The 26,105-nt window shown below is 62.2% G+C and overlaps 1 protein-coding gene across 4 annotated transcripts; it reads left to right on the forward strand.

Annotated features, from left to right (window-relative positions):
- The first annotated feature begins 3 nt into the window (after positions 1 to 3).
- On the forward strand, positions 4 to 25,808 carry CROCC (ciliary rootlet coiled-coil, rootletin). Of its 4 annotated transcripts, none has more exons than XM_036396239.1 (34): positions 4 to 113; positions 2,866 to 3,005; positions 4,179 to 4,358; positions 4,437 to 4,520; positions 4,596 to 4,687; positions 4,910 to 5,075; positions 5,708 to 5,814; positions 5,891 to 6,097; positions 6,763 to 6,859; positions 6,933 to 7,028; positions 7,355 to 7,519; positions 7,675 to 7,853; positions 9,527 to 9,688; positions 10,064 to 10,208; positions 10,930 to 11,295; positions 11,556 to 11,749; positions 11,869 to 11,996; positions 12,759 to 12,910; positions 13,495 to 13,596; positions 13,914 to 14,048; positions 15,093 to 15,224; positions 15,298 to 15,536; positions 16,180 to 16,339; positions 16,420 to 16,587; positions 17,091 to 17,409; positions 18,126 to 18,247; positions 18,327 to 18,447; positions 20,975 to 21,126; positions 22,225 to 22,407; positions 22,856 to 23,008; positions 23,384 to 23,602; positions 23,890 to 24,024; positions 24,681 to 24,791; positions 25,181 to 25,808. In XM_036396239.1, exons 2-34 carry the CDS (start codon positions 2,871 to 2,873, stop codon positions 25,229 to 25,231), a joined length of 5,157 nt encoding a protein of 1,718 aa, XP_036252132.1. In that variant the 5' UTR covers positions 4 to 113; positions 2,866 to 2,870; the 3' UTR covers positions 25,232 to 25,808. The 4 variants fall into 4 exon arrangements, with proteins under 4 accessions (XP_036252132.1, XP_054373121.1, XP_036252133.2 ...); XM_054517146.1 differs by lacking the exon at positions 4 to 113 and adding an exon at positions 208 to 252; XM_036396240.2 differs by lacking the exon at positions 4 to 113 and having other exon boundaries at positions 2,363 to 3,005; positions 4,623 to 4,687.
- The last annotated feature ends 297 nt before the right edge of the window (positions 25,809 to 26,105 follow it).

The raw sequence follows: 26,105 nt of genomic DNA on the forward strand, positions 1-26,105 counted from the left end.
TTTTGTGATTCCCATTCCTTGCCGGTGCCGAGGGAATGGGATTGGACACGGAGCACAACAGAACCTGTTGCTTAGCAGTGGTTTCTGTTGGGAAGGACACCGGGAGGGGGAAGGTAAGAGAGGAAATGAGGGGAAAAGGAGGGGGTTTGGGACACAAGGGCTGGGGGGTGCAATTGGAGGCAGCTCCCGCCGGGCTGGAGGCATCCAAGACGCTGTAAATCCTCAATCCCGTCTGCCTGCTCCCCGGCCCGGGTAATCTGCGGCTCTCCGGGAGAAAGGGCACTTTCCCTGCCGGGGGGGCGAGGCCAGGGCGGCCCGGTGAGCCCCTCCTGCCCGGAGCGTGGCTCGGGACCCCATCCATCCCTTGCTTCAGGGGCGGGGACGCCTCCAGCCCCCGTCCTGGGGGATTTGGGGCCCGGCTTGGGGATTTATGCCCACTTTTCCCTACTAGGGTGGGGGCAGAAAGTCTTTAATTACGCGGGGGATAATTAAAGCTCCGGCGGGGGGGATGATCCGGGGTCCCGGGGCCATCCCCGCATCCCGGGGATGTTAAAGCCGCTTCACCCCTTGGCAACCCCGGCTCGCTCCACCCCGGAGCTTTTCCTGCCGGAGCCAACTCCGGGGTTAAGGAGCTTAAGGAGCGCGAGGCTCAAGGCCGGGGCCCTCCTGGAGAGCGGCTCCGTCCCGGTAAGGACCGCCCCACGCCCCCGGGCACGGCCGCCGCCGGGGGCTGGCGCTGGGCTCTGTTCCCCTTCCTTTTCCTCCTCCTGCTCCCGCCCGGAGCCTCGGGGTGCGTTTGTCGGCAGAGCCCGGGAATGCCGCGGGGCTGCTGGGGGAGGATGGGGCCGAGCCGCTGTCGGGACCTCCAGGAAGAGGAGGGTCCCCGCTCCCGCCGTCACACGGGGAGGGGACGCGGATTTCGGGCTAATCCCGACCCCGCATCCGCTTCCCGCGGGCGGGCACCGAGCCCGAACCGCCCCAAATCCCGGGAAAAGGGGCCGGGGGACGAGGAGGCCGCGGCAAGGGGGTGCCCGGGGCTCGGGAGGTGCTCCCGGGGCTGAGGTGGGGACACCGGGTCCCCCCCGGCGCGGGGAGCGTGGGATGGGGACCGGGAATGGGAATAGGACCGGGAATGGGATCGGGGTCGGGAATGGGAATAGGACCGGGAATGGGATCGGGGTCGGGAATGGGATGGACACCGGGAATGGGATTGGGACCGGCAATGGGATTGGGAATAGGAATGGGATCGGGATCGGGAATGGGATCGGGACTGGGAATGGGATGGGGACTGGGAATGGGATCGGGGTCGGGAATGGGATCGGGGTCGGGAATGGGATCGGGATCCGAAATGGGATCGGGGTCGGGAATAGGGTCGGGAATGGCGCTGGGGCAGCGGCTTTGGGAGGGCAAAGGGGGTTTGTGATGGGAAAATCGCGGATCGGGGCGGCTCCGTGATCCCAGCGGAGAATCGGGGCGGGTCTGTGGCCGCGAATGGAAAAGTGCCGCGGTTTGGGATCTTAAATGAGAATTTACGGTGGTTTGGGGATCGCAAATGCAATTTTATGGTGGTTTGGGGATCACAAATGCGATTTTACGGCGGTTTGGGGATCGCAGCTGTGAATCTGCAGCAGGGTTTGGGATCACAAACACAAACTTTTAGTGATTTTGTGGTTGCAGCTGTAAATCTGCAGCAGTTTTGGGATCACAAATAGGAATTCACAACAGTTTTGGGATCACAAATGCAAGTTTGTGCCAGTTTTATTATTACAACTATCAACTGGCAGCGGTTTTGGGATCACAAACATGAATTTGCAGAGGTTTTTGGCATTAGAAATCCAAATTTTGTGTCAGTTTTGTGATTGCAGTTACAAACCTGCAACATTTTTGTGTTGTAATTGAAAATCTGCAGCAGTTCTGGAATCAAACGTTAATTTACAGCAGTTTTGGGATCACAAACATGAATTTACAGCAGTTTGGGGATCATAGACATGAATTTACACAGTGTTTGGGGTCAACTACAAATTTGCAACAGTTTGGGGAAATCTGCAGTGGGTTTGGGATCACAGTCATGAATTTTTAGTGATTTTTTGGTTGTGACTGTAAATCTGCAGCATGTTTTGGGATTGTAACTGGAAATCTGCAGCAGTTTTGGGATCACACTCATGAATTTACAGCAGTTTTGGGATCATAGCTGCAACTCTGCAGCAGTTTTGCTCTTGCAGCTATAAACCTGCCCTGATTTTGTGATCCCAAACACACAGAGGGTTTATGTTGCAGCTGCAAAATGAAGTGGGTTTGGATCACAGCCGTTGATCTGCAGCACTTTGTGATCCCAAACTCCAGATTTTGGCCATTTTGTGGTTGCAGCTGCAAATCTCTGGCTGTTTTGTGATTGTGAACGTGGATCTGAACATCCTTGCAGTCACAACTGCAAACTTCCCGTGGGTTTTTGACCACAACTTTGTGCATTTCCAGCAGCTCTTCCCTCACAAACAGCATTCCTTGGAATGTCTGAGTGTGGGAGGTGGCATTTCCAGCTGGGCCAGGGGGCAGAACACTCCCCATGGGCTGGAGGAGACTCACATTGAGGGGTGGTGGGATTTTGGTGGAAATCCCCCTGTTTGTGCCTGGTTATTAAAACCAAAGCAAATATCAGGGAAGGATCCCAAGGCAGGTTGTTGTTCCTATCCCTGAGGATCCTTTATCCAAATGCTGCACCCAGGGAGGGCTCAGCCCCTTCCCAAGGGGAGCAGAGCAGCTCATGGTGGCAAAGGATGCCCTGGCTGTGTCCTGGGCTGGATCCCATCCTGGATCCCATCCTGGATCCCAGATCCCATCCTGCCTCTCTCCCATCCCATCCCACAGGGGCCATGGCCTCGCTGCTGTCCCTGCAGGAGGAGAACAGGATCCTGCAGCAGGAGCTGTCCCGCGTTGAGGACCTGCTGGCCCAGAGCCGGGCTGAGCGCGATGAGCTGGCCATCAAGTACAATGCCCTCAGTGAGCGGGTGAGCCCCCCAAATCCCCCTTTTTAACCCCAAAATCCACAGCTGGCCATCAAGTACAATGCCCTCAGTGAGCGGGTGAGCCCCCCAAATCCCCCTTTTTAACCCCAAAATCCACAGCTGGCCATCAAGTACAACATCCTCAGCGAGTGTGTGAGCCACCCCAAATCCCCCTTTTTAACCCCGAATTCCAGAGCTGGCCATCAAGTACAACACCCTCAGCCAGCCCCCCCAAATCCTCATTTTCAGCCCCAAAATCCACAGCTGGCCATCAAGTACAATACCCTCAGTGAGTGGGTGAGCCACCCCAAATCCCTCTTTTTAACCCCAAAATCCAGAGCTGGCCATAAAATACAACACCCTCAGTGAGCCCCCCCAAATCCCCCTTTTTAACCCCAAATTCCAGAGCTGGCCATCAAGTACAACACCCTCAGCCAGCCCCCCCAAATCCCCTTTTCAGCCCCAAATTCCGGGCAGTGCCAGCTCCAGCCCTGGCATTCCCTGTGTGGGGCAGGGGAGCTGTGGTGTCCCCGTGGTGGGAATTGTCCAGGCCAGTCCTGGCTTGCCAGGGCTTGCCCATCCCTGTTTTATTTGTCCTGCTGGATTTTGGAAGGAACCCCCTGCCCCTCCCTGTGGGAATCCTTCAGTTTTCCAGCACTTTGCCCTAGAAACCAGGAATTCCACAGGGCTTTGGCTCTCCCAGTGCTGAGTGCGCCCCAAACTGGTGGGATACTGGAGGAATCCCTCGGTTTGTGCCTCAATATTCAAAATAAAAGCAAATATCAGGAAAATATCCCCAGGCAAGTTTCCACTCCTGTACCCAAGGATCCTTTATCCATCACCCACTCTGTGCAAACTGGGAAGGGGCTTTGCTGACCCCACAGACTGGAGGTTGAGTTATCCTTAAAAACAACCCCAAAATTTCCCATTCACCCCCTCCTTGTGCATGGAGAAATGGGAGAATGTGGGAACTGAGGCCTTCAGCTGGCTGGGATTTGCCATGGGAACCCTGGAAGTGAGGCTGGGGGATGCCCAGGGGTGTGGGGGTGCCAGCCTGGGCCAAAGGATGCTCAGGGCTGTGGGTGGGGGTGCCAGCAGATGCCCAGGGGTGTGGGTGGGGGTGCCAGCAGATGCCCAGGGGTGTGGAGGTGCCAGCCTGGGCTCCCCTGATCCCAGCTGGAGCAGAGCCTGCGGCTGGAGCCGGAGGAAGCGGCCGAGAGCCGGAGCCTGGCCCAGCACAACATCGAGCTGCGGAGGCTGCTGGAGGAGGAGCAGGCTGCCTACAAGAGGAAGCTCCAGGCCTACCAGGAGGGCCAGCAGCGCCAGGCCCAGCTGGTGCAGAAGCTCCAAGCCAAGGTAAATCCTTCCCCAGGGAGGCACTGGGATAATTTGGGGACACCCTCCATGGGTGTCACCCCCCCGTCCCTCCCGCAGGTGTTGCAGTATAAGAAGAAATGTGGGGAAGTGGAGCAGCAGCTGCTGGAGAAGGCGACGGAGCTGGAGCAGGAGAGGCTGACGGTGAGGGAGGCTTTGGGGGTGCCCTGCCCCAAATCCCAAATCAGGGTGATGGCCAGCGGGGGGATGTTCCCACAGATCCAGCTGGATGCCAGCGGCTCCCAGCCCGAGGAGGAGAGCAGCAACGAGCTGGAGAACGCCCTGATCCGCCTGGAGGAGGAGCAGCAGAGGTGGGGGGGATCCTGGGGGAGGTGGGGATTCCTGGGGGATTCTGACCCTGGTGATCCCCTGGGATCCCAGGAGCAGCAGAGATGGGCGGGAATGTGAGGATTCCCAGGGAATTCTGGGCCTGGTGATTCCTTGGGATTCCAGGAGCAGCAGGGGTGGGTGGGATCCCAAGGGAAATGTGAGGATTCCTGGGGGATTTTGACCCCAGTGATCCCCGATCCCAGGAGCAGCAGCCTGGTGCAGGTGAACTCGATGCTGCGGGAGCAGCTGGAACAGGCCAACTTGGCCAACGCGGCGCTGAGCGAGGACATCCGGAAGCTCACGGCGGACTGGGCACGGGCCAGGGACGAGCTGGAGCAGCGGGAGGCGGAGTGGAGGCGGGAGGAGGAGGTGGGGGACACCCGGGAGGGGACAGGGGACACCCGGGAGCAGCAGCGGGGAGAGGGGTGTGAGGCAGGGGGATCAGGGGATGGGGGATCATGGAGAGGGGTGTGGGGTCGTGGGGGATGCTGCAAAGAGCAGAGTTTGGGGAGTATGGGGGGAGATGTTTTGGGAAGAGGATGCAAGGCAGATGTGGGGTCACTGAGGAGGGATGCAGGGCCGGGGGGATGTTCTGTGGGGAAGGATTTGGGATGGGAAATGGAGATGAGGCAGGTGGGTGTGTCAGGGACAATGTGGGGCACGTGGGGCCATGGGTGATGTTCCATGGAGAAGAATTTGGGGATGTGACATGGATGGGAAAGGGAGATGAGGCAGGGGGATGCAGGGATGTGTCAGGGACAGTTACACAGGACCCTGGCAGGGATGTGGGGTCATGGGGGATGTTGCATGGAGAAGAATTTGGGGGATGTGATGGGAAGGGGACCTGAGGCAGGGACGTGTCACCCCCCCCACCCCTCTCCAGGCCCCAGGAGTTGGGGTGGGGCTGTGGAGGACTGTGGGGGTGATGGGTGTGGCCAGGACGGATATTTGGGAATTTGGGGACCGTGGTGGATCCCTGATCTCGCTCCGTCGCCCCCCAGTCCTTCAACACCTACTTCAGCAACGAGCACAGCCGGCTCCTGACCCTCTGGCGGCAGCTGGTGGCCTTCAGGCGCCACTTCGGGGAGATGAAAGCCACCACCGAGAGGTCAGCGGGGCCCGGGGCGGGATCCCTCCCTCCGGGGGTCCCTGGGGGTCCCACCCCGCTCCTCCCGCCCGCGCAGGGACCTGTCGGAGCTGGGCCACGAGGTGTCGCGGACGGGCCGCGCTGCCCACGCCGCCTGCCTGCACCTGGCCGCCAACCTGCGGCTGGCCGAGAGCCAGGCGGGGGCGGCCCGGGAGCGGCAGGAGCTGCGCCTGGAGCAGTTGCAGGAACAGCTGGCGGCGCGGGCGCGGGACGCAGAGCTGGAGAAAAACACCCTGGCAGCCAGGTACGGGGCATGGGGGCACCTGGTGGGCGAGGGGAGGAATGGAAGTGCAGGGGATGTGGTACGGGATGGGGAGGGAGTGAGTCAGAGGGAAGCAGGAGCACCGGGAGGGATGCAGGAATGCCAGGAGGGGTGCAGGAGGGGTGCAGGAGCACCAGGAGGGGTGCAGGAGCATCAGGAGGGGTATGGGGGCACCAGGGGATGCAGGAGGTGCAGGATGGGGAGGATGCACCCTCATGGGGCCATAGGAGATGTTTTGTGGGGAAGGTTTTGAGGCTGTGGCACAGATGGGAAGGGATGTGAGGCAGGAATGCTGGATGCTGGATGCTGGATGCTGGATGCTGGATGTTGGATGGTGGATGCTGGATGCTGGATGCTGGATGCTGGATGCTGGATGTTGGATGGTGGATGTTGGATGCTGGGTTCTGGATGTTGGATGCTGGATGTTGGATGCTGGGTTCTGGATGTTGGATGTTGGATGCTGGATGCTGGATGCTGGATGGTGGATGTTGGATGTTGGATGTTGGATGCTGGGTTCTGGATGTTGCATGTTGGATGGTGGATGTTGAATATTGGATGCTGGATGTTGGATGGTGGATGTTGGATGTTGGATGCTGGATGCTGGATGCTGGGTTCTGGATGTTTGATGCCGGCTGTGTCCTGGCCAGGCTGGCGGAGCTGACGGCGGCCCTGGAGCGGCGCCGGAGTGAGGACGAGGAGAAGGAGCGGGCGGTGGAAGCGCTGACGCTGCAGCTGCGGGAGCTGGTGGGTGCAGGGTGCGGGGGTTTGGGGATGCAGGTCGGTCATTCCCAGCCTGATCCCATCCCGGGGCTCACAGGAGGCCGCGCGTGCCCGGGAGCCGACGCCGGAGCAGGTGCAGGCTCTGCGCTCCGAGCTGGAGCTGCTGCGCCGGACGCTGCACGAGATCACCCAGGTGCTGGGACACCCCGGGGCCACCCACAGCCAGGAGGGGCCTCTCCCTGCCTCAGTGTCCCCTCCCTGCCTCAGTGTCCCCTCCCTGTCCCAGTGCCCCCTTCCTTGACTCATTTTTGTATTTCCTTATTCAGTTTCCCCTCTCCCTGATTCAGTTTTCCCCTCCCTGCTTCAGTTTCCCTTTCCCCCTTATTTGACTTGATTTCCCATTTCCCACCTCAGTTTCCCCTTCCTGGACTCCCTCTCCTCTTCCTCACCTTGGTTCTCCCTTTCACTGACTTCATTCCCTTCCCTGCCTCACTTTCCCCTGGATTTTCCCGGGAACAGGCGGTGCTGGCAGATGACCCCGAGTCCCCTGCGCCTGCCGTGTCCCTCCCATGTCCCCCCGTGTCCCCTCCGTGTCCTGCTGTGTCCCCTCTCCGCAGCCTCTCTGCCAGCGCCGCCGCCGCCGCCGTCCACGCAGCCCTGAGCCGGCGCCAGCTCCAGCTGCAGGTGAGCTGGGAGGAGGAGGAGGATGGAGACAGGGATGGGGATGGGAATGGGGATGGGGATGGGGATGGGGATGGGAACGGGAATGGGGTTTGGGATGGGGATGGGTATGGGAAGGATGGGGACAAGGATGGGATCTGATCAAGGCTGGCCCCCAGGAGGCCCGGAGCCAGGCGGAGGCGGGCCGGGAGGCAGCCGGGAGCCTGCGGCGGGAGCTGGGAATGCTGGAGCAGCGGCTGGAGCAGCTGGGAGCCGAGGCCGGGAGCTGCCGGCGGGCGCAGGAGGAGGCGCAGCGGGAGGGGCTTCAGCTGCGGGCCCAGGCCGAGGGGCTGCGCAGGTACCGCCCCTCTGTCTGTCCTGCGTGTGCGGCTGTCTGTCCCTGTGTGTCCATGTGTCTGTCCCTAATGTCCGTCTGTCCCTGTGCATCCGTGTGTCCCTGTGCCTGTCTGTCTGTGTGTCTGTGTGTCCATGTGCCTGTGTGTATGCGTGCCTGTGTGTCCCTGTTCCCGTGTCTGTGGGCCCATGCCCATGTCCGTGTGTCTGTGTGCCCGTGTCCATCTGTCCCTGTGCCTATGTGTCCATGTGCCTGTGTGCCTGTGTGTCCATGGGTCCCTGTGCCTGTGTATCCGTGTGCCCATGTGTCCATGTATCCATGTGTCTGTGTGTCCATGTGCCCATGTGTCCGTGTGTCCATGTGTCCATGTGCCCATGTGCCTGTATGCCCCTGTGTCCATGTGTCCGTGTACCCACGTGTCCGTGTGTCTGTGTGTCCATGTGTCTGTGTGCCCCTGTGTCTGCATGTCCATGTGTCCCTGTGTCCGTGTGTACATGTATCCATGTATGCATGAGCCCTTGTCCGTGTGTCCATGTCCGTGTGTCCGCAGGGAGCTGTGCCCATGTGTCCGTGTATCCATGAGCCCGTGTCTGTGTGTCCGTGCCCGTGTGTCCGTGTCCGTGTGTCCGCAGGGAGCTGTGCCCATGTGTCTGTGTGTCTGTGTATCCATGTGTCCATGTCCATGAGCCCATGTCCGTGTGTCCATGTCCGTGTGTCCGCAGGGAGCTGTGCCCATGTGTCTGTGTATCCACGTGTCCATGTCCATGTGTCCATGTCCGTGTGTCCGTGTCCGTGTGTCCGCAGGGAGCTGTGCCCATGTGTCTGTGTGTCTGTGTATCCATGTGTCCATGTCCATGAGCCCATGTCCGTGTGTCCATGTCCGTGTGTCTGCAGGGAGCTGTGCCCATGTGTCTGTGTATCCACGTGTCCATGTCCATGTGTCCATGTCCGTGTGTCCGTGTCCGTGTGTCCGCAGGGAGCTGTGCCCATGTGTCTGTGTGTCTGTGTATCCATGTGTCCATGTCCGTGTGTCCGTGTCCGTGTGTCCGCAGGGAGCTGTGCCCATGTGTCTGTGTATCCATGAGCCCGTGTCCGTGTGTCCGTGTCCGTGTGTCCGCAGGGAGCTGTGCCCATGTGTCTGTGTGTCTGTGTATCCATGTGTCCATGTCCATGAGCCCATGTCCGTGTGTCCATGTCCGTGTGTCCGCAGGGAGCTGTGCCCATGTGTCTGTGTGTCTGTGTATCCATGTGTCCATGTCCATGTGTCCGTGTCCGTGTGTCCGCAGGGAGCTGTGCTCATGTGTCTGTGTGTCTGTGTATCCACGTGTCCATGTCCATGAGCCCATGTCCGTGTGTCCATGTCCGTGTGTCCGCAGGGAGCTGTGCCCATGTGTCTGTGTGTCTGTGTATCCATGTGTCCATGTCCATGTGTCCGTGTCCGTGTGTCCGCAGGGAGCTGTGCCCATGTGTCTGTGTGTCTGTGTATCCATGTGTCCATGTCCATGTGTCCATGTCCGTGTGTCCATGTCCATGAGCCCATGTCCGTGTGTCCATGTCCGTGTGTCCGCAGGGAGCTGTGCCCATGTGTCTGTGTGTCTGTGTATCCACGTGTCCATGTCCATGAGCCCATGTCCGTGTGTCCATGTCCGTGTGTCCGTGTGTCCGTGTGTCCGCAGGGAGCTGTGCCGCGCAGAGGCGGCGCTGGCGGAGGAGCAGCAGCGGGCGGGGGCCCTGCAGCAGGAGCGGGAGCAGCTGCGGCGCCGCAGCGAGAGCCTGCAGGACTGCCGGGACCAGGCTGCCCGTGACGCCCAGGCTGCCCACGAGCAGCTGCAGCACAGGTGGGCACGGGCGGGCACGGGCAGGTGCAGGTGGGGACACAGGTGGGTGTGGGGTCTGGGTGGGTAGAAGGTGTACAAGAGGGTTCAGATGAGCACAGGTGGCTTTGGTGGACACAGGTGGATGTAGGTGGGCACAGGTGGGCGTAGGTGGGTGCACATGAGCTCAGGTGCATACAGGTGCACATAGGCAGGTGCTGGAGGGTACAGCACCCCCAGGACCTACCTATGGTGGATGCAGGTGGGCACAGGTGGGCACAGGTGGGTGTACAGGGGGCACAGGTGCGTGTGCAGGGGGGTACAGGAGGGTTCAGGAGGGTACAGGAGGGCACAGGTGGGCACAGGTGGGCACAGTCAGTCTGTGCTGTCCCCGCACAGCCAGCAGCAGGTGCAGGAGCTGGAGGCGCAGCGGGCGCGGGCGCAGCAGGAGCTGCTGGAGGCGCGGGAGGAGCTGAGCCGGGCGCTGCTGGAGGTGGAGCTGGCCCGGGGCGAGCAGGAGGCGCTGGAAGAGGCCCTGGGCAAGGTGGGCACTGGGACCCGCCCCACAGCGGGGCCAGGCACGGGTACAGGGGCATTCCCATGGGTACAGGTGAATCCCTGTGGATGTATCCCCAGGAGTGCCAGCCCTGCCCTGGGTGCAGCCCCATGGCCCGGTTCCACAGGTAGCCCCACATACCCCAGGTGTCCCCAAGTGCCCCCTATGCCCCAGATGCTCCCCAAGCCCCAGATGCCCCCCGTGCCCCCCATGCCCCAGGTGCTCCCCAAGCCCCAAGTGAGCCCCAGGTGTCCCCCTGCCCCAGGAGTGCCAGGCCTGCCGTGGGTGCAGCCACATCCACAGGTGTCCCCACATACCACAGGTGTCCCCACATACCCCAGGTGCCCCCTATGCCCCAGGTACTCCCCAAGCCCAAGATGCCCCCCATGACCCCCATTCCCCACGTACTCCCTGTGCCCCCTGTGCCCCAGGTACTCCCCAAGCCCCAGATGCCCCCTGTGCCCTCCATGCCCCAGGTACTCCCCAAACTCCAAGTGAGCCCCAGGTGTCCCCCCATGCACCAGGTGCTCCCCGAGCCCCAGGTGCCCCCCCCGTGCCCCCCATGCCCCAGGTGCTCCCTGTGCCCCCTGTGCCCCAGCTGCTCCCCAAGCCCCGTATGGCCCCCGTGCCCCCCATGCCCCAGGTGCTCCCCCTGCCCCCGTCCCCCCGTCCCGCCGTGCCCCCGGTGCCAGCCGGTGCCCGCTGGCAGGCGCAGGGCAGCTGCGGGGAGCTGGCGGAGGCCCGGCGGGCGGCGGAGGCGGAGGAGTCGCGGCTGCGGGACGCGCTGGCCAAGACCAGCGAGCTGGCGGCCGGGCTGGCCCGGGACAAGGCGGAGCTGGGCCGGCGGCTGGAGCTGCTGGAGCAGGAGCGGGAGCGGGGCCGGCTGCGCAGCCGGGAGCTGTGCCGGGAGCTGGCGCTGCTGCGGACACGGCTGGAGAGCGGCCCCCGGCCCGGCAGCGAGCGGCGGGACCTGGAGCGGCCACGGGGAGACCCCCGGGACGACGGGCGGGGGCTGCGGGAGGAGCTGCGGGAGCTGCGCGGGGTCCACGAGCGGCTGCGCCACAGCCTGGGCCAGGTGGGCACCGCGGGGGCAACTGGGAGCGGTGGGGAGGGGGCCAAGGGTAACTGGGAGCGGTGGGGAGGGGGCCAAGGGTAACTGGGAGCGGTAGGAAAGGGGCATGGGGCCACTGGGAGGGTGTCAGGGGTAACTGGGAGAGGTGGGGAGAGTGTCTGGGGTAACTGGGAGGGGTGGGGAGGGTGCCAAGGGTAACTGGGAGGGGGCGTGCGATAACTGGCGGTCCCTGAGCTGTCCCTGGTGTCCCCGGTGTGCCGCAGGCGGTGCAGGAGCAGAGCGCGGCGGGCGAGGCGCTGGCGCGGGCGCGGGCGGAGCAGGAGCGGCTCCGGGCGGAGCAGGAGCGGCTGGGCCGGACCCAGGCGGCGCTGGCCCAGGACGGGGCCGGGCTGGCCGTGCAGCTCGCGGCTGCCCAGCGCCAGGAGCGGCACCGCCACCGCGAGGCCGCCGGGCTCAGGTGGGGCCGGGCTCAGGGGGTGCCGGGGAGGGTCCAGCCCCGTGCCCAGCCCCGTGCCCAGCCCTGTCCCCAGCCCCGTGCCCAGCCCCGTGCCCAGCCCCGTGCCTGGTGTCCCACAGATCAGAGAAGGAGGGGCTGGAGAGCGCAGTGTTCCAGCTGCAGCAGGAGCTGGCCCAGCTCCAGGCCCGCAATCAGCAGCTGGAGACCCAAGGCCGGACACTGGCCCAGGCCAAGGAGGCGCTGGAAGGTGAGGGGGTCCTGGCCACCCGTGTGTCCCATTGGCCTGGCCATGCCCAGCTCCCACCCATCCATCCCCATCTTCATCTTCATCCTATCCATCCCCATCTTCATCCTTATCCTCATCCCATCCATCCCCATCCTCATATTCATCCCCATCCATCCCCATCTTCACCATCCATACCCATCCACAGTATCTGTTATACACATCTTCATCCTCGTCCATCTCCATCTTCACCGTCCATCTCCATCCATCACCCCATCCTCATCCCTGTCCATCCCCATCCTCATCCTTGGCTCCATCCTCTTCTCCCCATTGACAGGGGGTGTCTCCACGACATGGGGGTGTCCCCACTGATGGGGGGGTGTCCTCATGACAGGGTGTCCCCACTGACTGGGGTTGTCCCCAATGACTGGTGGGTCCCCATTAGCTCTGGGGTGTCCCCATGACTCAGGGGTGTTCCATTCTGCAGTGTCCCCATGACTGGGAGTGTGCCCATCACTGGGGGTGTCCCCATCACTGTAGGTGTCCCCATCACTGGGTTGTCCCCATGACTGAGGGGTGTCCCCATGACTTAGGGGTGTTCCATTATGCAGTGTCCCCATGACTGAGATGTGCCCATGACTGGAGGTGTCCCCATCACTGGGTTGTCCCCATGACTGGGGATGTCCCCATGACTTAGGGGTGTCCCATGGTCCAGTGTCCCCATGATTGGGGATGTCCCCATGACCGAGGCTGTCCCCATGACCGCGCTGTCCCCGTGTCCCCCAGCGGAGCTGGGCGTGGCGCGGCGGGAGCGGGCGCAGGAGCTGCGGGAGCGGCGCCAGGCGGTGGCGGTGGCCGAGGCGGCCGCGGTGACAGCGGCACTGCAGAGCGCCCGCGACGCCCACCGGGAGCAGCTGGAGCAGCTCCAGCGCGAGAAGGTGCGCACGGGGCATGGGGGGACGAGGGTTTGGGCTGCGGCAGGGATTTGGGGCACGGCGCTGGGGTTTTGGGGTGCTGTGGTGGAGGCTTTTAGGGTGTGATGGTGATTTTTTGGGTGTGATGGTGATTTTGGGGGTTTTAAGGGTGATTGTTGGGGAACAATGTTGGTTATTGGGGTGAAATGTTGGGTTTTGGGGTGAAATGTAGCTTTTTGGGGCGCAGAGCTGATTTTTGATGCACGTGTTGACTGTTCAGGGCACAGTGGTTATTTTTGGGGTGAAATAACCACTGTGGGTTATTGGGTTCTGGGGTGAAATGTGTTTTGGGGCTCAGTGGTGATTTTTGGGGTGAAATGTAGATTTTTGGGGCGCAGAGCTGATTTTTGATGCACATGCTGATTGTTGAGGGCACAGTGGTGATTTTTGGAGGGCAACCTTGATTTCTGACATTCCCACTGATTGGTGGGGCACGATGCTCAGGGTGCGGGATTGTTTGGCTTCACTGGTGATTTTTGTGGTTTGCTGGTGATTTTTGGGGTCTGCTGGTGATTTTTGGGGCTCACTGGTGATTTTGGGGCTGGCAGGAGGAGCTGGAGGCTGAGCGGGGCCGGCTGGTGCAGGAGCACGAGGAGCTGGTGGCCGATCTGGCGGCAGTGCGGCAGCAGCGCCAGAGCGAGAAGCAGCAGGTGGTGGCCCTGATGTCCCCCTGTCCCTGTGGCACCTCTGATGTCCCCCCAGCCCTGTGCCACTCCCCTGTCCCCCAGCCTCGATGTCCCCCTGTTCCTGTGCCACCCCCAGTGTCCCCCTAGCCCTGTGCCACCCCCAATGTTCCCCAGCCTTGATGTCCCCCTGTCCCTGTGCCACCCCCAATGTCTCCCAGCCCTGTGCCACCCCGATGTCCCCCAGCCTCGATGTCCCCCTGTGCTTGTGCCAGCTCCATGTCCCTTCAGCCCTGTGCCACCCCCGATGTCCCCCAGCCCTGTGCCACCCTCGATGTCCCCAGGCTCTGGCACTTCAGGAGGAGGAGCGGGTGGCCCTGGCAGGGACACTGGCAGGGCTCCAGCAGAGCCTGGACGAGGCCACAGCTGAGCTGGAGCAGCGGCGGCGAGAGGTCACGGGCCACCAGGAGAAGGAGCAGGTGGGTTTGGGGGGCTCCCAGAACCCCCCCAGGGTGGCACAGAGCCCCCACTTCCAGCCCCTCTGCCCAGGTGTCTCCTCTCTTTGCAACCCCCATTGCCAAAGTGTCCCCTGCTCCTGCAGCCACCCATGCCTGGGTGTCCCCTTGTCACCCCCCAATTCCTGGGCATCCCCCACTGCAGCCCCTCCTGTTTGAATATCCCCTGTGCCCCCCCCCATTGCATCCCCCCATTCCTGGGTACCCCCCCATTGCCCCCCCCAGCTTGAGCCTCACCCCCACCATTGCAAGACCCTCCTCCCTTTTCTTGCAGCCCCCCAACTTCACCCCCCATCTTCTGCAGGAATGGGGCTCAGCTGTGGTACCTGAACCCCCTCACCCCATCCCTGCACCACCCCTACTGCCCCCTGTTTCTGGGACCCCATCCCCACTGTCCCCCTGTCTCTGGGGCCCCATCCCCATTGTCCCCCCTTTTCTAGGACCTATTCCATTGCCCTCCCTCTTTTTGGGACCCATCTCCATTGCCCCCCCTCTCCAGAACCCCATCCCCACTGTCCCCCCCCCTTTCCAGGACCCATTCCATTGCCCCCCCCTCTCTCTGGGACCCCATCCTCATTGTCACCCTCTCTTTTTGGGATCCATCCCCATTGCCCGCCCCCAACCCCTGGGATCCATCCCTACTGTCCCCCTATCTCTGAGACCCCATCCCCACTGTTCCCCTGTCTCTGAGACCCCAACCCCACTGTTCCCCTATCTCTGAGACCCCAACACCACTGCCCCCCTGTCTCTGGGACCCCATCCCCATTGCCCTCCCTCATTCCAGGACCCCATCCTCATTGTCCCCGCCTCTTTCTGGGACCCATCCCCATTGCCCCCACCTCTCTCCGGGACCCCAACCCCACTGTTCCTCCTCTCTCTGCACCCCATCCCCATTACCCCCCCGTCTCCGGTACCCCATCCCCATTGTCCCCACTCTCCGGGACCCCGCCGGCCCCCGGGACCCCCGAAGGAGGGAAGGGGCTCTCAGGGTGCCCCCGTGCCCCTCAGGCCTTGGCCGCGGAGCTGCGCTCGCTGCGGGCGCGGGCGGAGGAGGCGGCGCTGAGCCACGAGCGGGAGGCGAGGACGCTCCGGGACCAAGCGGCAGCGGCGGCCAAGCAGCGGGACAGCGCCCTGCGGGAGGTGAACCGCCCCCCAAAAACCCCTTCCCGCCCCCCTGAAACCCCCAAATCGCTGGAGTTCCCCCTCCGGGCAGGCGGAGGAGGCGCGGGCGCAGCTGCGGGCGGGGGCCGAGGCGCGGGCGGCGGCGCGGCGGGAGCTGCTGGAGGCGCAGCGAGAGGCCCGGGACAGCCGCGAGGGCCGCGACACCGAGCGGCGGCGGGCGCAGGAGGCGCGGCGGGCGCTGGGCGATGCGGCCCGCGAGAAGGAGGCGCTGCAGCGCTCCAACGAGGAGCTGCGGGCGGCCCTGCGGCGCGCCGAGGGAGAGCGCATCAGGTCGGGAACGCGGGATGGCCTCACCGGGGGATGCAGGGCCTTGGAGGGGCTGCTCGGGGCTGGGGGGATGCTCAGAGTTGGGGGGATGCTCGGGGTAAGGGAATGTCCAAGCTGGGAGATGCAGGAGTTGGGAGATGCAGGAGGTGGGAGATGCTTGGGATGAGGGAAAAACAGGAGTTGGGAGATGCAGGAGTTGGGAGATGCAGGATGTGGGAGATGCTTGGGATGAGGGAAAATAGGAGTTGGGTGATGCTCAGGATGAGGGGAAGCACAGATTGGGAGATTCAGGAGCTGGGAGATGCAGGAGTTGGGAGATGCTTGGGATGAGGGAAGCACAAGTTGGGTGATGCTCGGGATGAGGGAAAACAGGACCTGGGAGATGCTCAGGATGAAGGAAGGCAGGAGTTGGGAGTTACAGGGGTGATCCCCACCCCGGAGGGCGATGCCTGGGATGGGGGCGGTGTTGGGACGCTCAGGGGATGCCCGGGTTGGGATGGGGCGGTGCTCCAGGTCGGGAGCACGCTCGGGACAAGATGATGGAAATTTGGGGCTGGGGGGACACCCGTGCTGGGCACGGCTGGGGCACGGCTGGGCCCGGGGGCGTGCTGCCCCCCCGGGCGCTGCCAGCCCCCGCTGCCCGCAGCCTGAAGCGCTCCGGGGAGGACAAGGAGCAGCGTCTGGCGCTGCTGGAGGCGGCGCGGGCGGCGGCCGAGCGGGAGGTGTCGGAGCTGCGGGCGGCGCTGCGGGGGCTGGAGCGCGCCCGCCTGGAGAGCCGCCGGGAGCTGCAGGAGCTGCGCCGCCAGGTCAGGGACGGGCAGCCCGGGGACACGGGGTGGCACTGAGCCTCGGCGTGTCCCCGAACCGCTGGTGCCCTCGCGGGCAGGTGAAGGAGCTGGACAGCGAGAACAGCCGGCGGGGCCGGGAGCTGGGGGAGCTGCAGGCGCGGGTGGCCCTGGAGGAGCAGCGGGAGCAGCGCAGCCGCCGCGAGGCCTCGGGGCTCAGGCAGAAAGTGGCCGAGAGCGAGGCCGGCACCGAGGCTGCCAGGAAGGAGGTGAGGCCGTCCCCAAAGGTCCCCAAGAACCCGCTGTGGGTGTCCCACATCCCAGAGTGCCCCTGTGCCCCCATAGCCGGCTGTCCTGTGGGTCTGGAGCTGTCCCTGTCCCCTCAGGCCATAGCTTGGTGCCTGCTGTCCCCAGTCATTGCCATCACCGTGGTATCCTGTGTTCCTGGGTGTTCCCATTGCTCCATCCCCTGCATCCCTGTGGTTCCCATTGCTCCATCCCCTGCATCCCTGGGGTTCCCATTGCCCCATTGCTCCATCTCCTGCATTCCTGGCGTTCCCTGTGACCCCATTGCTCCATCCCCTGCATTCCTGTGGTTCCCATTGCTCCATCCCCTGCATCCCTGGGATTCCCAGTGACCCCACTGCTCCATCCCCAGCATACCTGGGGTTCCCATTGCTCCATCCCCCACCTCTCTGGGGTCCCCCACTGCTCCATCCCCCGCTCCCATCCCTCCCACCCACCCTTCCCCTGTCCGCTGTCGCCCCCTCAGCTGCAGCAGCTGCAGCAGCGCCTGGCGGCGGCGGAGCAGGAGTTCCGGCGGCGGGAACAGGAGCTGTCCCGCAGCCTGGAGGAGGCGCGGGGCAATGAGAAGAAGCTGCTGGCGGACGCTCGGAACCTGCAGCTCAAGGTGGAGGCGGCGCGGGCCGAGGTGGCCGAGCTGGGGCTGCGGCTGAGCGCGGCGCAGGGCCGGGCGCAGGGGCTGGAGGCGGAGCTGGCCCGCGGCGAGGAGCAGCGCAGGGCCACCGAGTCCCGCCTGGGCGGCCTCCAGGCCACCCTGCGCCGCACCGTGGCCGTGGCCAGGGCCAAGGGTGAGCGGCCTCGGGGAAGGGAAGTGGCAGCCCTTGATCCAGCCCTGGGGGTCTCCAACACACCGGTGCTCCGGCCCCTGCATCCTGGGGGTCTCCCAACCCTGTTATTCCATCCCTGCATCCCTGGATCCCCCCAAACCCCATTATTCCATCCCTGCATCCCAGGGTCTCCCATTGCTCCATCCTCTGCATCCCAGGGGTCTCCCAAACCCCATTATTCCATCTCCTGCACCCCTGGATCTTCCCAAACCCCATTATTCCATCCCTGCATCCTGGGGGTCTCCCATTGCTCCGTCCCCCGCATCCTAAGGGTCTCCCAGTCTCCATTATTCCATCCCCTTCATCCCTGGATTCTCCCAAACCCCATTATTCCATCCCTGCATCCCTGGATCCCCCCAAAAGCCATTATTCTATCTCCTGCATCCCAGGGATCTCCCAGACCCCATTATTCCATCTCCTGTGTCCCTTGATTCCCCCAAACCCCATTATTTAATCTCCTGCATCCCAGGGATCTCCCAAACCCCGTTTTTCCATCCCTGCATCCCTGGATCCCCCCAAACTCCGTTATTCCACCCCCTGTACCCCGGGGTCCCTTTCACTCCATCCCCTGCATCCCCACATTTTTCCATCCCCTGCCCCCCTGGTGTCCCCCGCTGCTCCATCCCCTCCTGCCAGGCTCCCTGGTGTCCCCCTGCCACCCCTGTTTGTCCCCCCAGGCGGGGGCCCGGAGGGTTCGGGCAGCCCCGGCTCCGTCCCGGATCCCGAGGCCGATCCCGAGGCGCTGCGGGCGGCGCTGCGGGAATTCCTGCGGGAGCTGCAGGACGCGCAGCGGGAGCGGGTGCGTGTCCCTGTCCCTGCCGTCCCCGTTGTCCCCGCAGGGCCCTTCCCGGCCCGATCCCAGCCCCCGTTCCCGGCAGGAGGAGCTCCGGGGGCAGCTGGGCAGCCTGGGCCGGCGCCTGGCGGAGGCGGAGGCGGAGCGGGACAGCGCCGGGGCCCGAGCGCAGCGGCTCCAGAAACTGCTGGACGAGAGCGAGCAAGGTGATGGGGATTTTGGGGATTCGGGGTGGTCTGGTGGCTGCTGGAGCCGCCACAGCCAGCGGGAGCTCGGAGGGAAACTGAGGCACAGGGAGGGGGGTGAAGCTCAGAGCAGAGGATGCTCCTCGGGATTTCCTCCAAAATCCTGGTGGGAAAGCTCATAAATCCCAGTAAAGCCCAGTAAAACCCTTCTGTGCGTCCTTTAAACACCAGTACAAAGTGGTGAATAATTCCATATATCCTTCTAACCCTAATAAAATGGGTTTTAAACCCTTTACCCTTGTAAAAGCCCTCTGCATCCCCCACACATCCCAGTGGAACTGGTAAAACCCTCATGGATGCCCATAAATCCCACTGGAACTGCTAAACTCCCCTATGGATCCCATGTAAATACCAGTTAAACTGGTAAACTCCACAAAACCCAGTAAAATTGGTAAAACCCCCTGTGCAAACTCCATAAATCCCAATAAAGTGGGGCAGAACCTGTCTGCACCCCATGTAAATCCCAGTAAAACTGGTAAATCCCCTGTGTATTTCCTGTAAACCCCAATGAAACAGCTGAAAAAACCTTGTGCAAACTGCAGAAATCCCAATAAAATTAAATTAAAGATCCAAAACATTAAAAAATAGTAGTAAAAAAAAAATAACCCATTAAAAAATTCCCCATAAACTGCAGTAAAACTGGTGAACTCCCTGTGCAGTCTCCATAAATGCCAACAAAGGGTTAAAATCCCTGTGTGTCCCTCTTAAATCCCAGTGAACCCAGTAACCCCTCCCAGTCTGTCCCCCATAAATTCCAATAAAACCCCCATAAAGCCCCAATAAAACTGGTAACACCTCCCTGCATCCCACGACCACCCCAAGAAAACTGGGAAATGCCCTGAGCAAATGCCATAAATCCCAATAAAGTGGGTAAACCCCCCCTGAATCTCTCAGAAACCCCAGTAAAACTGGGAACCCCCTGTGAAAATTCTGTAAATCCCAATGAAATGGGTAAAACCCCTTTGCATTCCCCATAAACCTCAGCAGAACTGGGAAACTCCCCAGTGAATCCCCTGGAAACCCAGGAAAATTGGTCAAATCCTTGTGCATCCCCCTTAAATCCCAGTGCATCCCCCTTAAATCCCAGTAAACCCCAGTCACCTCCTGCAGTGTCCCTTTAAACCCAATAAACCCCCCTAAACCCCAGTAAAACCCCTCTGCCCCCCCTAAACCCCAGTAAAGACCCATCAATCCCAGTAACCCCCCTGCATCCCCCATGAACCCCAATAAACCGCTCTGCACCCCCAAAAATCCCAGTAACCCCCCATAAATCCCAGTAACCCCCAGCATACCCCATAAGTCCCTCTGCAATTCCCATAAACCCCAATAAAACCCTCCTGCATCCCCCATGAACCCCAATAAGCCCCAGTAACCCCCCAGCATCCCCCATAAACTCTGATAAACCCCTCTGCGAGTCCCATAAACCAAATAAACCCCAGTAAAACCCCATTGCAACACCATAATCCCCAGTAAAACCCCACTGCACCCCACAAACCCCAGTAAAACCTCTCTGCATTCCCCATAAACCCCGTTAAAACTCCCTTGCACCCCTACAAATCCCAATAAAAGCTCTCTGCACCCCCACAAACCCCAGTAAAACCTCTCTGCACCCCCAAAAATCCCAATAAAGCCCCTCTGTACCCCCACAAACCCCAGCAAAACCCCAGTAAAACCCCTTTCCATCTCCATAAATCCCAGTAAAACCCCTCTGCATGCCAACAAACCCCAATAAAACCCCTCTGCGCCTCCAGAAACCCCAGTAAAACCCCAGTAAAACCCCACTGCACACCCACAAACCCCAGTAACACCCCACAAACCCCAGTAAAACCCCCTTCCATCCCCATTAACCCCAGTAAAACCCCTCTGCACCCCCACAAACCACAATAAAACCCCTCTGCACCCCGGCAAAACCTCAGTAAAACCCATTTGCACCCTCACAAATTCCATTAAATCCCCTTGCACCCCCACTAACACCCCACAAACCCCAGTAAAACCCCCTTCCATCCCTATAAACCCCAGTAAAACCTCATTAAAACCCCCTTGCACCCCCACAAACCCCAGCAAAACCCCAGTTAAACCCCACTGCACCCCCACAAACCCCCTTCCATCCCCATAAACCCCAGTAAAACCCCTCTGCACCCCCACAAACCCCAGTAAAACCCCAGTGCAGCCCCACAAACCTCAGTAAAACCCCAGTAAAACCACACTGCACCTCCACAAACCCCATTAAATTCCGCTTTCCATCCCCACAAACCCCATTAAGACCCCCTTGCACCCCCACAAACCCCAGTAAAACTCCAGTAACGCCCCAGTGCACCCCCACAAATCCCATTAAAACCCCTTTTCACCCCCACAAACCCCAGTAAAACCCCCTTGCCGCCCCCCAAACCCCATTAAAATCCCCTTCCATCCCCATAAACCCCAATAAAACCCCTCTGCACCCCTACAAACCCCATTAAAACCCCTCTGCACCCCCCAAACCCCGCAGGGCGGCGGGAGCTGAGCGGGGCCCGCGCGTCGCTGCTGCTGCAGGATGAGACCCTGCGGCGCTCGCAGCGGGAATGCCGGGGGCTGCGGGAGCGCCTGAGCGCCCTGGAGAGCGGGATGAGAGCGGCAGAGAGGGAGCGGCGGGCGGGACAGGTAACGGGAACGGGGACGGGAACGGGGACGGGGACGGGGACGGGGATGGGGACGGGGATGGGAACGGGAATGGGGACGGGGACGGGAACGGGGACGGGGACGGGGACGGGAATGGGGACGGGGACGGGAACGGGAACGGGGACGGGGACGGGAATGGGGACGGGGACGGGAACGGGGACGGGGACGGGAACGGGAATGGGGACGGGAACGGGAACGGGAACGGGGACGGGAACGGGGACGGGGACGGGAACGGGAATGGGGACGGGAACGGGAACGGGAACGGGGACGGGAACGGGGACGGGGATGGGGACGGGAACGGGGATGGGAACAGGGACGGGGATGGGGACGGGAAAGGGAACGGGAACGGGGACGGGGATGGGGACGGGGATGGGGACGGGAACGGGAACGGGAAAGGGAACGGGAATGGGAACGGGAATGGGAATGGGGACGGGAACGGGGACGGGGATGGGGACGGGAATGGGAACAGGGATGGGGACGGGAATGGGAATGGGAACGGGAACAGGAATGGGAACGGGGACGGGGACGGGAACGGGAATGGGAATGGGAATGGGAATGGGAACGGGGCCGGGAACAGGAACGGGAACGGGAATGGGAAAGGGAACGGGAACGGGAGCGGGAAAGGGAATGGGAATGGGAGCGGGAATGGGAACGGGAACAGGAACGGGGGAGCAGGGCCAGAGGAACTGGGGGTCAGGGGGGAACGAGGGAGTCGGGTGGGAATGGGGCTGGGGGGAACGGGGCCGGGGGTAATGGGGTCAGGGGGGGAATGGGGGGCCAGGGAGGAACGAGGGAGTTGGGTGGGAATGGGGGAGTCCAACTGGAGATTGGGGGGCAGTCCAGGTGGGAATGTGGGATAATCCAGGTGGGAATACCGAGCAGTCCAGGCGGGAATGCTGGGGCAGTCCAGGAGGGAATGTTGGACAATCCAGGCAGGAATGTGGGATAATCCATATGGGAATGTGGGATAATCCCGGTGGGAATGCCGGGCAGCCCCGTGGGGAGTGTCAGGCAGCCCGAGTGGGCACGGCGGCGTGCCCGGCACATCCCGGCTCCACGCCCGCATTCCGGCGGCTCCAGGAGAAGCTGGGCGAGCTGGAGGAGGCCCGGCAGAGGCTGGAGCTGTGCGAGAGCCGCAGCGCCCGGCTGGAGCTGCAGCGGCGGGCGCTGGAGGCGGAGCTGGGCCGGGCCCGGCGGGCTCTGGCCGAGCGGGACGCGGAGGCGCGGGAGGCGCGGGAGCGAGCGGAGCAGCTCCGCACGCAGGTACCGCGATCCCGCCGGGTTCCAGGGGCTCCGCTGGCTTCCCATGGATCCGCTCCCACGGTTCCCCCCTGAGCGCCCTCCCAGCGCCTCCTGAAGCACTTCCCAGTCCCTCAGCTCCCACTGAACCCACCCAGTCCCCACAGTCCCCCCAGTTTCCCCTGAGCCCCGTCCCAGTCCCACAGTTCCTATTGAACCCACTCCCAGTTCCCCCGAGTTCCCCCTGGATCCCATCCCAGTTGTCCCCAGTTCCCCCAAAACCCCTCTCAGTCGCCCAGTTCTCCCCAAATCCCTTCCCAATTCCTCTGCTCCTGAACACCTACCCCGTCCCCCCAGTTCTCCATGTATCCCTTCCCAGCCCCTCCAGTTCCCCCTGGCGCCCCTCCCAGTTCCCCCAGTGTCCCCTCCCAGTTCCCCCAGTTCCCCACTCTCCGTTCCCGTTTGGGCACAGCTGGCTCAGGCCGAGTCCCGCTCGGGGCCGTTCCCGGTTCCGTCGGGGAGCGGCTCCAAGGGGGAGGCTCCGGCCGGGTCCCCGCTCCACGAGCGGCTCCTGCAGCTCCAGAACGCGCTGGCCGCGGGCGAGACGGACCGGAGGCTGCTCCAGGTGGGACCGAACCCCTCCCGGTGCCCCCAGCTCATCCCGAGCCCCTTCCCTGTCCCCTCATTCTCTGTGAGCCCCCTCCCAGCCCTCCCTAAACCCCCTCCCACTACTCCCAGTTCCCTCTGAACCCCTCCCAGTGCTCCCATTTGCCCTGAACACTCCCGGTCCCCTCCGTTCCCACTGGAACTCCTCCCTCTTCCCCCTGAGCCCCCTCCCAGCTCCCCCGGTTCCCCTGAATCCTGTCCCAGTTCTCCCTGGACCCATTCCCAGTCCCCCCCAGCCCCCTGCCAGTCCCTGCTGTCCCGGGGCTGTCCCGGGGCTGTCCCGGGGGTGTCCCCGGGTGTCACGGGGCTGTCCCGCTGTCCCCCGGTGTCCCAGGAGGGGCTGGAGGAGGCGCGGCGGGCGCTGGCGGAGGCACGGCGGGAGAAGGGAATGCTGCGGGAGCAGCTGCGGGAGCAGCGGGAGCTGGGAATGCTGCGGGAGCCGGGAATGCTCCGGGATCTGGGAATGCCGCGGGAACAGGGAATGCTCTGGGATCTGGGAATGCCGCGGGAGCCGGGAATGCCACCGGAGCCCTCCCAGGACCGGCAGCAGGAGGTGAGCGGGGCCGCACCCCAAATTCGCTGACCTTTGACCCCAGACTGTGGATCCCCCATAGAGCCCTGCACCTTTATGGGCTAATTAATGATCTAATTATCATCTCATACCTATATCATCATATCTAGTGATCTGATACTATGTTAGATAATTGATCTATTGCCACATATATATATATATATATATATATATATATATATATATATATAAAACCCTATTTGGGTTTATCTGTATTTTTCTATCTATTACACATACTTTAATAAATATTTATCTGTGTGTCCGGGCAGGAGCGGGACCCTCCCGGCCAGGCTGGACCCGCGCAGCTCCCGGCAGGGCCGGATCTCCGGGCGGGGCCGGATCCCCCCGCGGGCTCGGCCGAGCGGGAGCTGGAGGAGGCTCGGAAACGCATCCAGGTGCTGCGGGTGGGTCCCGGGGCCGGGGCCGAGCCCGATCCAGGGGATGGGGCCAATCCTGATCCATGGGCTAGGGCTGATCCATGGATTGGGGCTGATCCTGATCCATGGGATGGGGCTGGGGCTGATCCATGGGCTGGGGCTGCTCTTCGGGAGCTCATCCTGATGGGGACGAGCCTGGTGCTGGTGCTGGGATGGGGCCGGGCTCATCCCAACAGGAATGGTCCCGGTGCTGGGAAGGGGCTGGGTTCGTTCCAGGAGCAGGGAGGTGTTGGCACTGGCCACACCAGGGAGGTGGTGCTGGTGCTGGTGTTGGTGTTGGTGCTGGTGTTGGTGTTGGTGCTGGTGTTGGTGCTGGTGTTGGTGCTGGTGTTGGTGCTGGTGCTGGTGTTGGTGTTGGTGCTGGTGTTGGTGCTGGTGTTGGTGCTGGTGTTGGTGCTGGTGCTGGTGCTGGTGTTGGTGTTGCCACTGGGTGTTGGTGTTGCTGTTGGTGCTGGTGCTGGCTCTGGCTCCGGGCTGTTCTGGGGTGCCCGTGCAGGCAGTGCCCATCCCGGGGTGCCTGTGCAGGCAGTGCCCATCCCGGGGTGCCCGTGCAGGCAGTGCCCATCCCGGGGTGCCTGTGCAGGCAGTGCCCATCCCGGGGTGCCGGGCACCCCTCCCCACAGGCTCAGGTGTCGGCGCTGGAGCTCCGGGCCCGGCCGCTCCCTGAGGCACCCACGGAGCTGCAGCGGGAGCTGGAGCGGCTCCGGCTCGGCCGCGGAAGCCTGGAGGAGCAGGTGAGGGGACACAGGGACAGCCCGGGGACACAGGGACACAGCCTGGGGGACACAGCCCGCAGGGACACGGGGACAGCCTGGGGAAGACCAGGGAAGATGGGGACACAGTCCCAGGGGACACAGGGACACAGCCCGGAGGGACACGGAGACATCCCGGGGGAGACAGCCCAGAGGGACACGGGGACACGGCCTGGGGGACACAGGGACAGCCCGGGGAACACGGCCTGGGGGACACAGGGACAGCCCGGGGAACACGGCCCGCAGGGACACGGGGACAGCCTGGGGACACGGCCTGGGGGACACAGGGACAGCCCGGGGAACACGGCCCGCAGGGACACGGGGACACAGCCCGGCCCCACAGCCTCCCCTCCCCTCCCTCCCTCCTGCAGATCGCGCTGCTCAAGGAGCAGGAGCTGCAGCGACATCCCACCGGAACTTAGGGAATTCCGGGAATTCCGGGACATCCGCAGGGACCGGCACAGCTGCGGGATGGGAGGATCCATCCCCATGCCCGATCCCAAAATCCACAGCAGCTCCGCTCAGGGGTGAGGGGGATCCAGCCCCATCCCTGTGCTCCAATCCCACAGTGATTTTTGTCTCCTCGTTCCCTTTTCTCCAGGAAAAAGCTGCACTTTTCCCACCAGCCAACAAAATTTGTCTATTTTTGATACAATCTGGGACCTCATGGATGGTTTACTCATTTTCCTGTTGCAGTTTTTAATGGAAAAATGGGGAATAGTCCCTTGTTTTAGCCCCAGAAGACCCAACTGATTTATTCCCCTCCAGCCTTCCAAGCCCTGCCCTCACCCCATCCTAATTTTTCCCCTTTTTCTAACAAAAAACTCCCAGGATTTCTGGTTTTGAAGGAATTTTTTTAGGAACTAGCAGGGTTTTTATATGGAATTTTTGGGAATGGGGGTTTTTACTGGTGCTCCCGAGGGTGGGAAAGCCATGGGAAGGGAGGTGGTGGCTCTGACCCCCTCCCAGTCCCAGCCAGAATAAACATGGAAAATCAAACTGGGAGTTCTGAGGGATTTTTTGGGGGAAGTTGGCATTTTGGGAATGCCCAAATTTGGGCTGGGTTGAATGAGGTCCCTAAATAATAATGAATAATAAGAATAATGAACAATAAATAGAAATAAGCAATAATTAAAACCCAATAATGATAATTAATAATGAAGAGTAAAGGATAAGAAATCGTAATAAACAGCAAATAATGGTGCGGATAAAGCTGCACCCTATAGATGAGAGAGAAGCTTTGGGGGGAAATTCACCCTATAAAGGGGAAATTCACCTTATAGAGGGGAGATTCAC

Source organism: Molothrus ater, chromosome 23 (genome assembly GCF_012460135.2).
Source record: "Molothrus ater isolate BHLD 08-10-18 breed brown headed cowbird chromosome 23, BPBGC_Mater_1.1, whole genome shotgun sequence".
Lineage (NCBI taxonomy): Eukaryota > Metazoa > Chordata > Aves > Passeriformes > Icteridae > Molothrus > Molothrus ater.

What these genes read in the sequence shown, in the direction of transcription:
- CROCC (XM_054517145.1), top strand. Translation starts at nt 2,775, where the DNA reads ATGCCCTGGCTGTGTCCTGGGCTGGATCCCATCCTGGATCCCATCCTG. An exon ending in AAAAACACCCTGGCAGCCAG is followed by an intron (nt 6,098 to 6,762) that starts GTACGGGGCATG and finishes TGTCCTGGCCAG; the next exon opens with GCTGGCGGAGCTGACGGCGG. An exon ending in GGCGCCAGCTCCAGCTGCAG is followed by an intron (nt 7,520 to 7,674) that starts GTGAGCTGGGAG and finishes GCTGGCCCCCAG; the next exon opens with GAGGCCCGGAGCCAGGCGGA.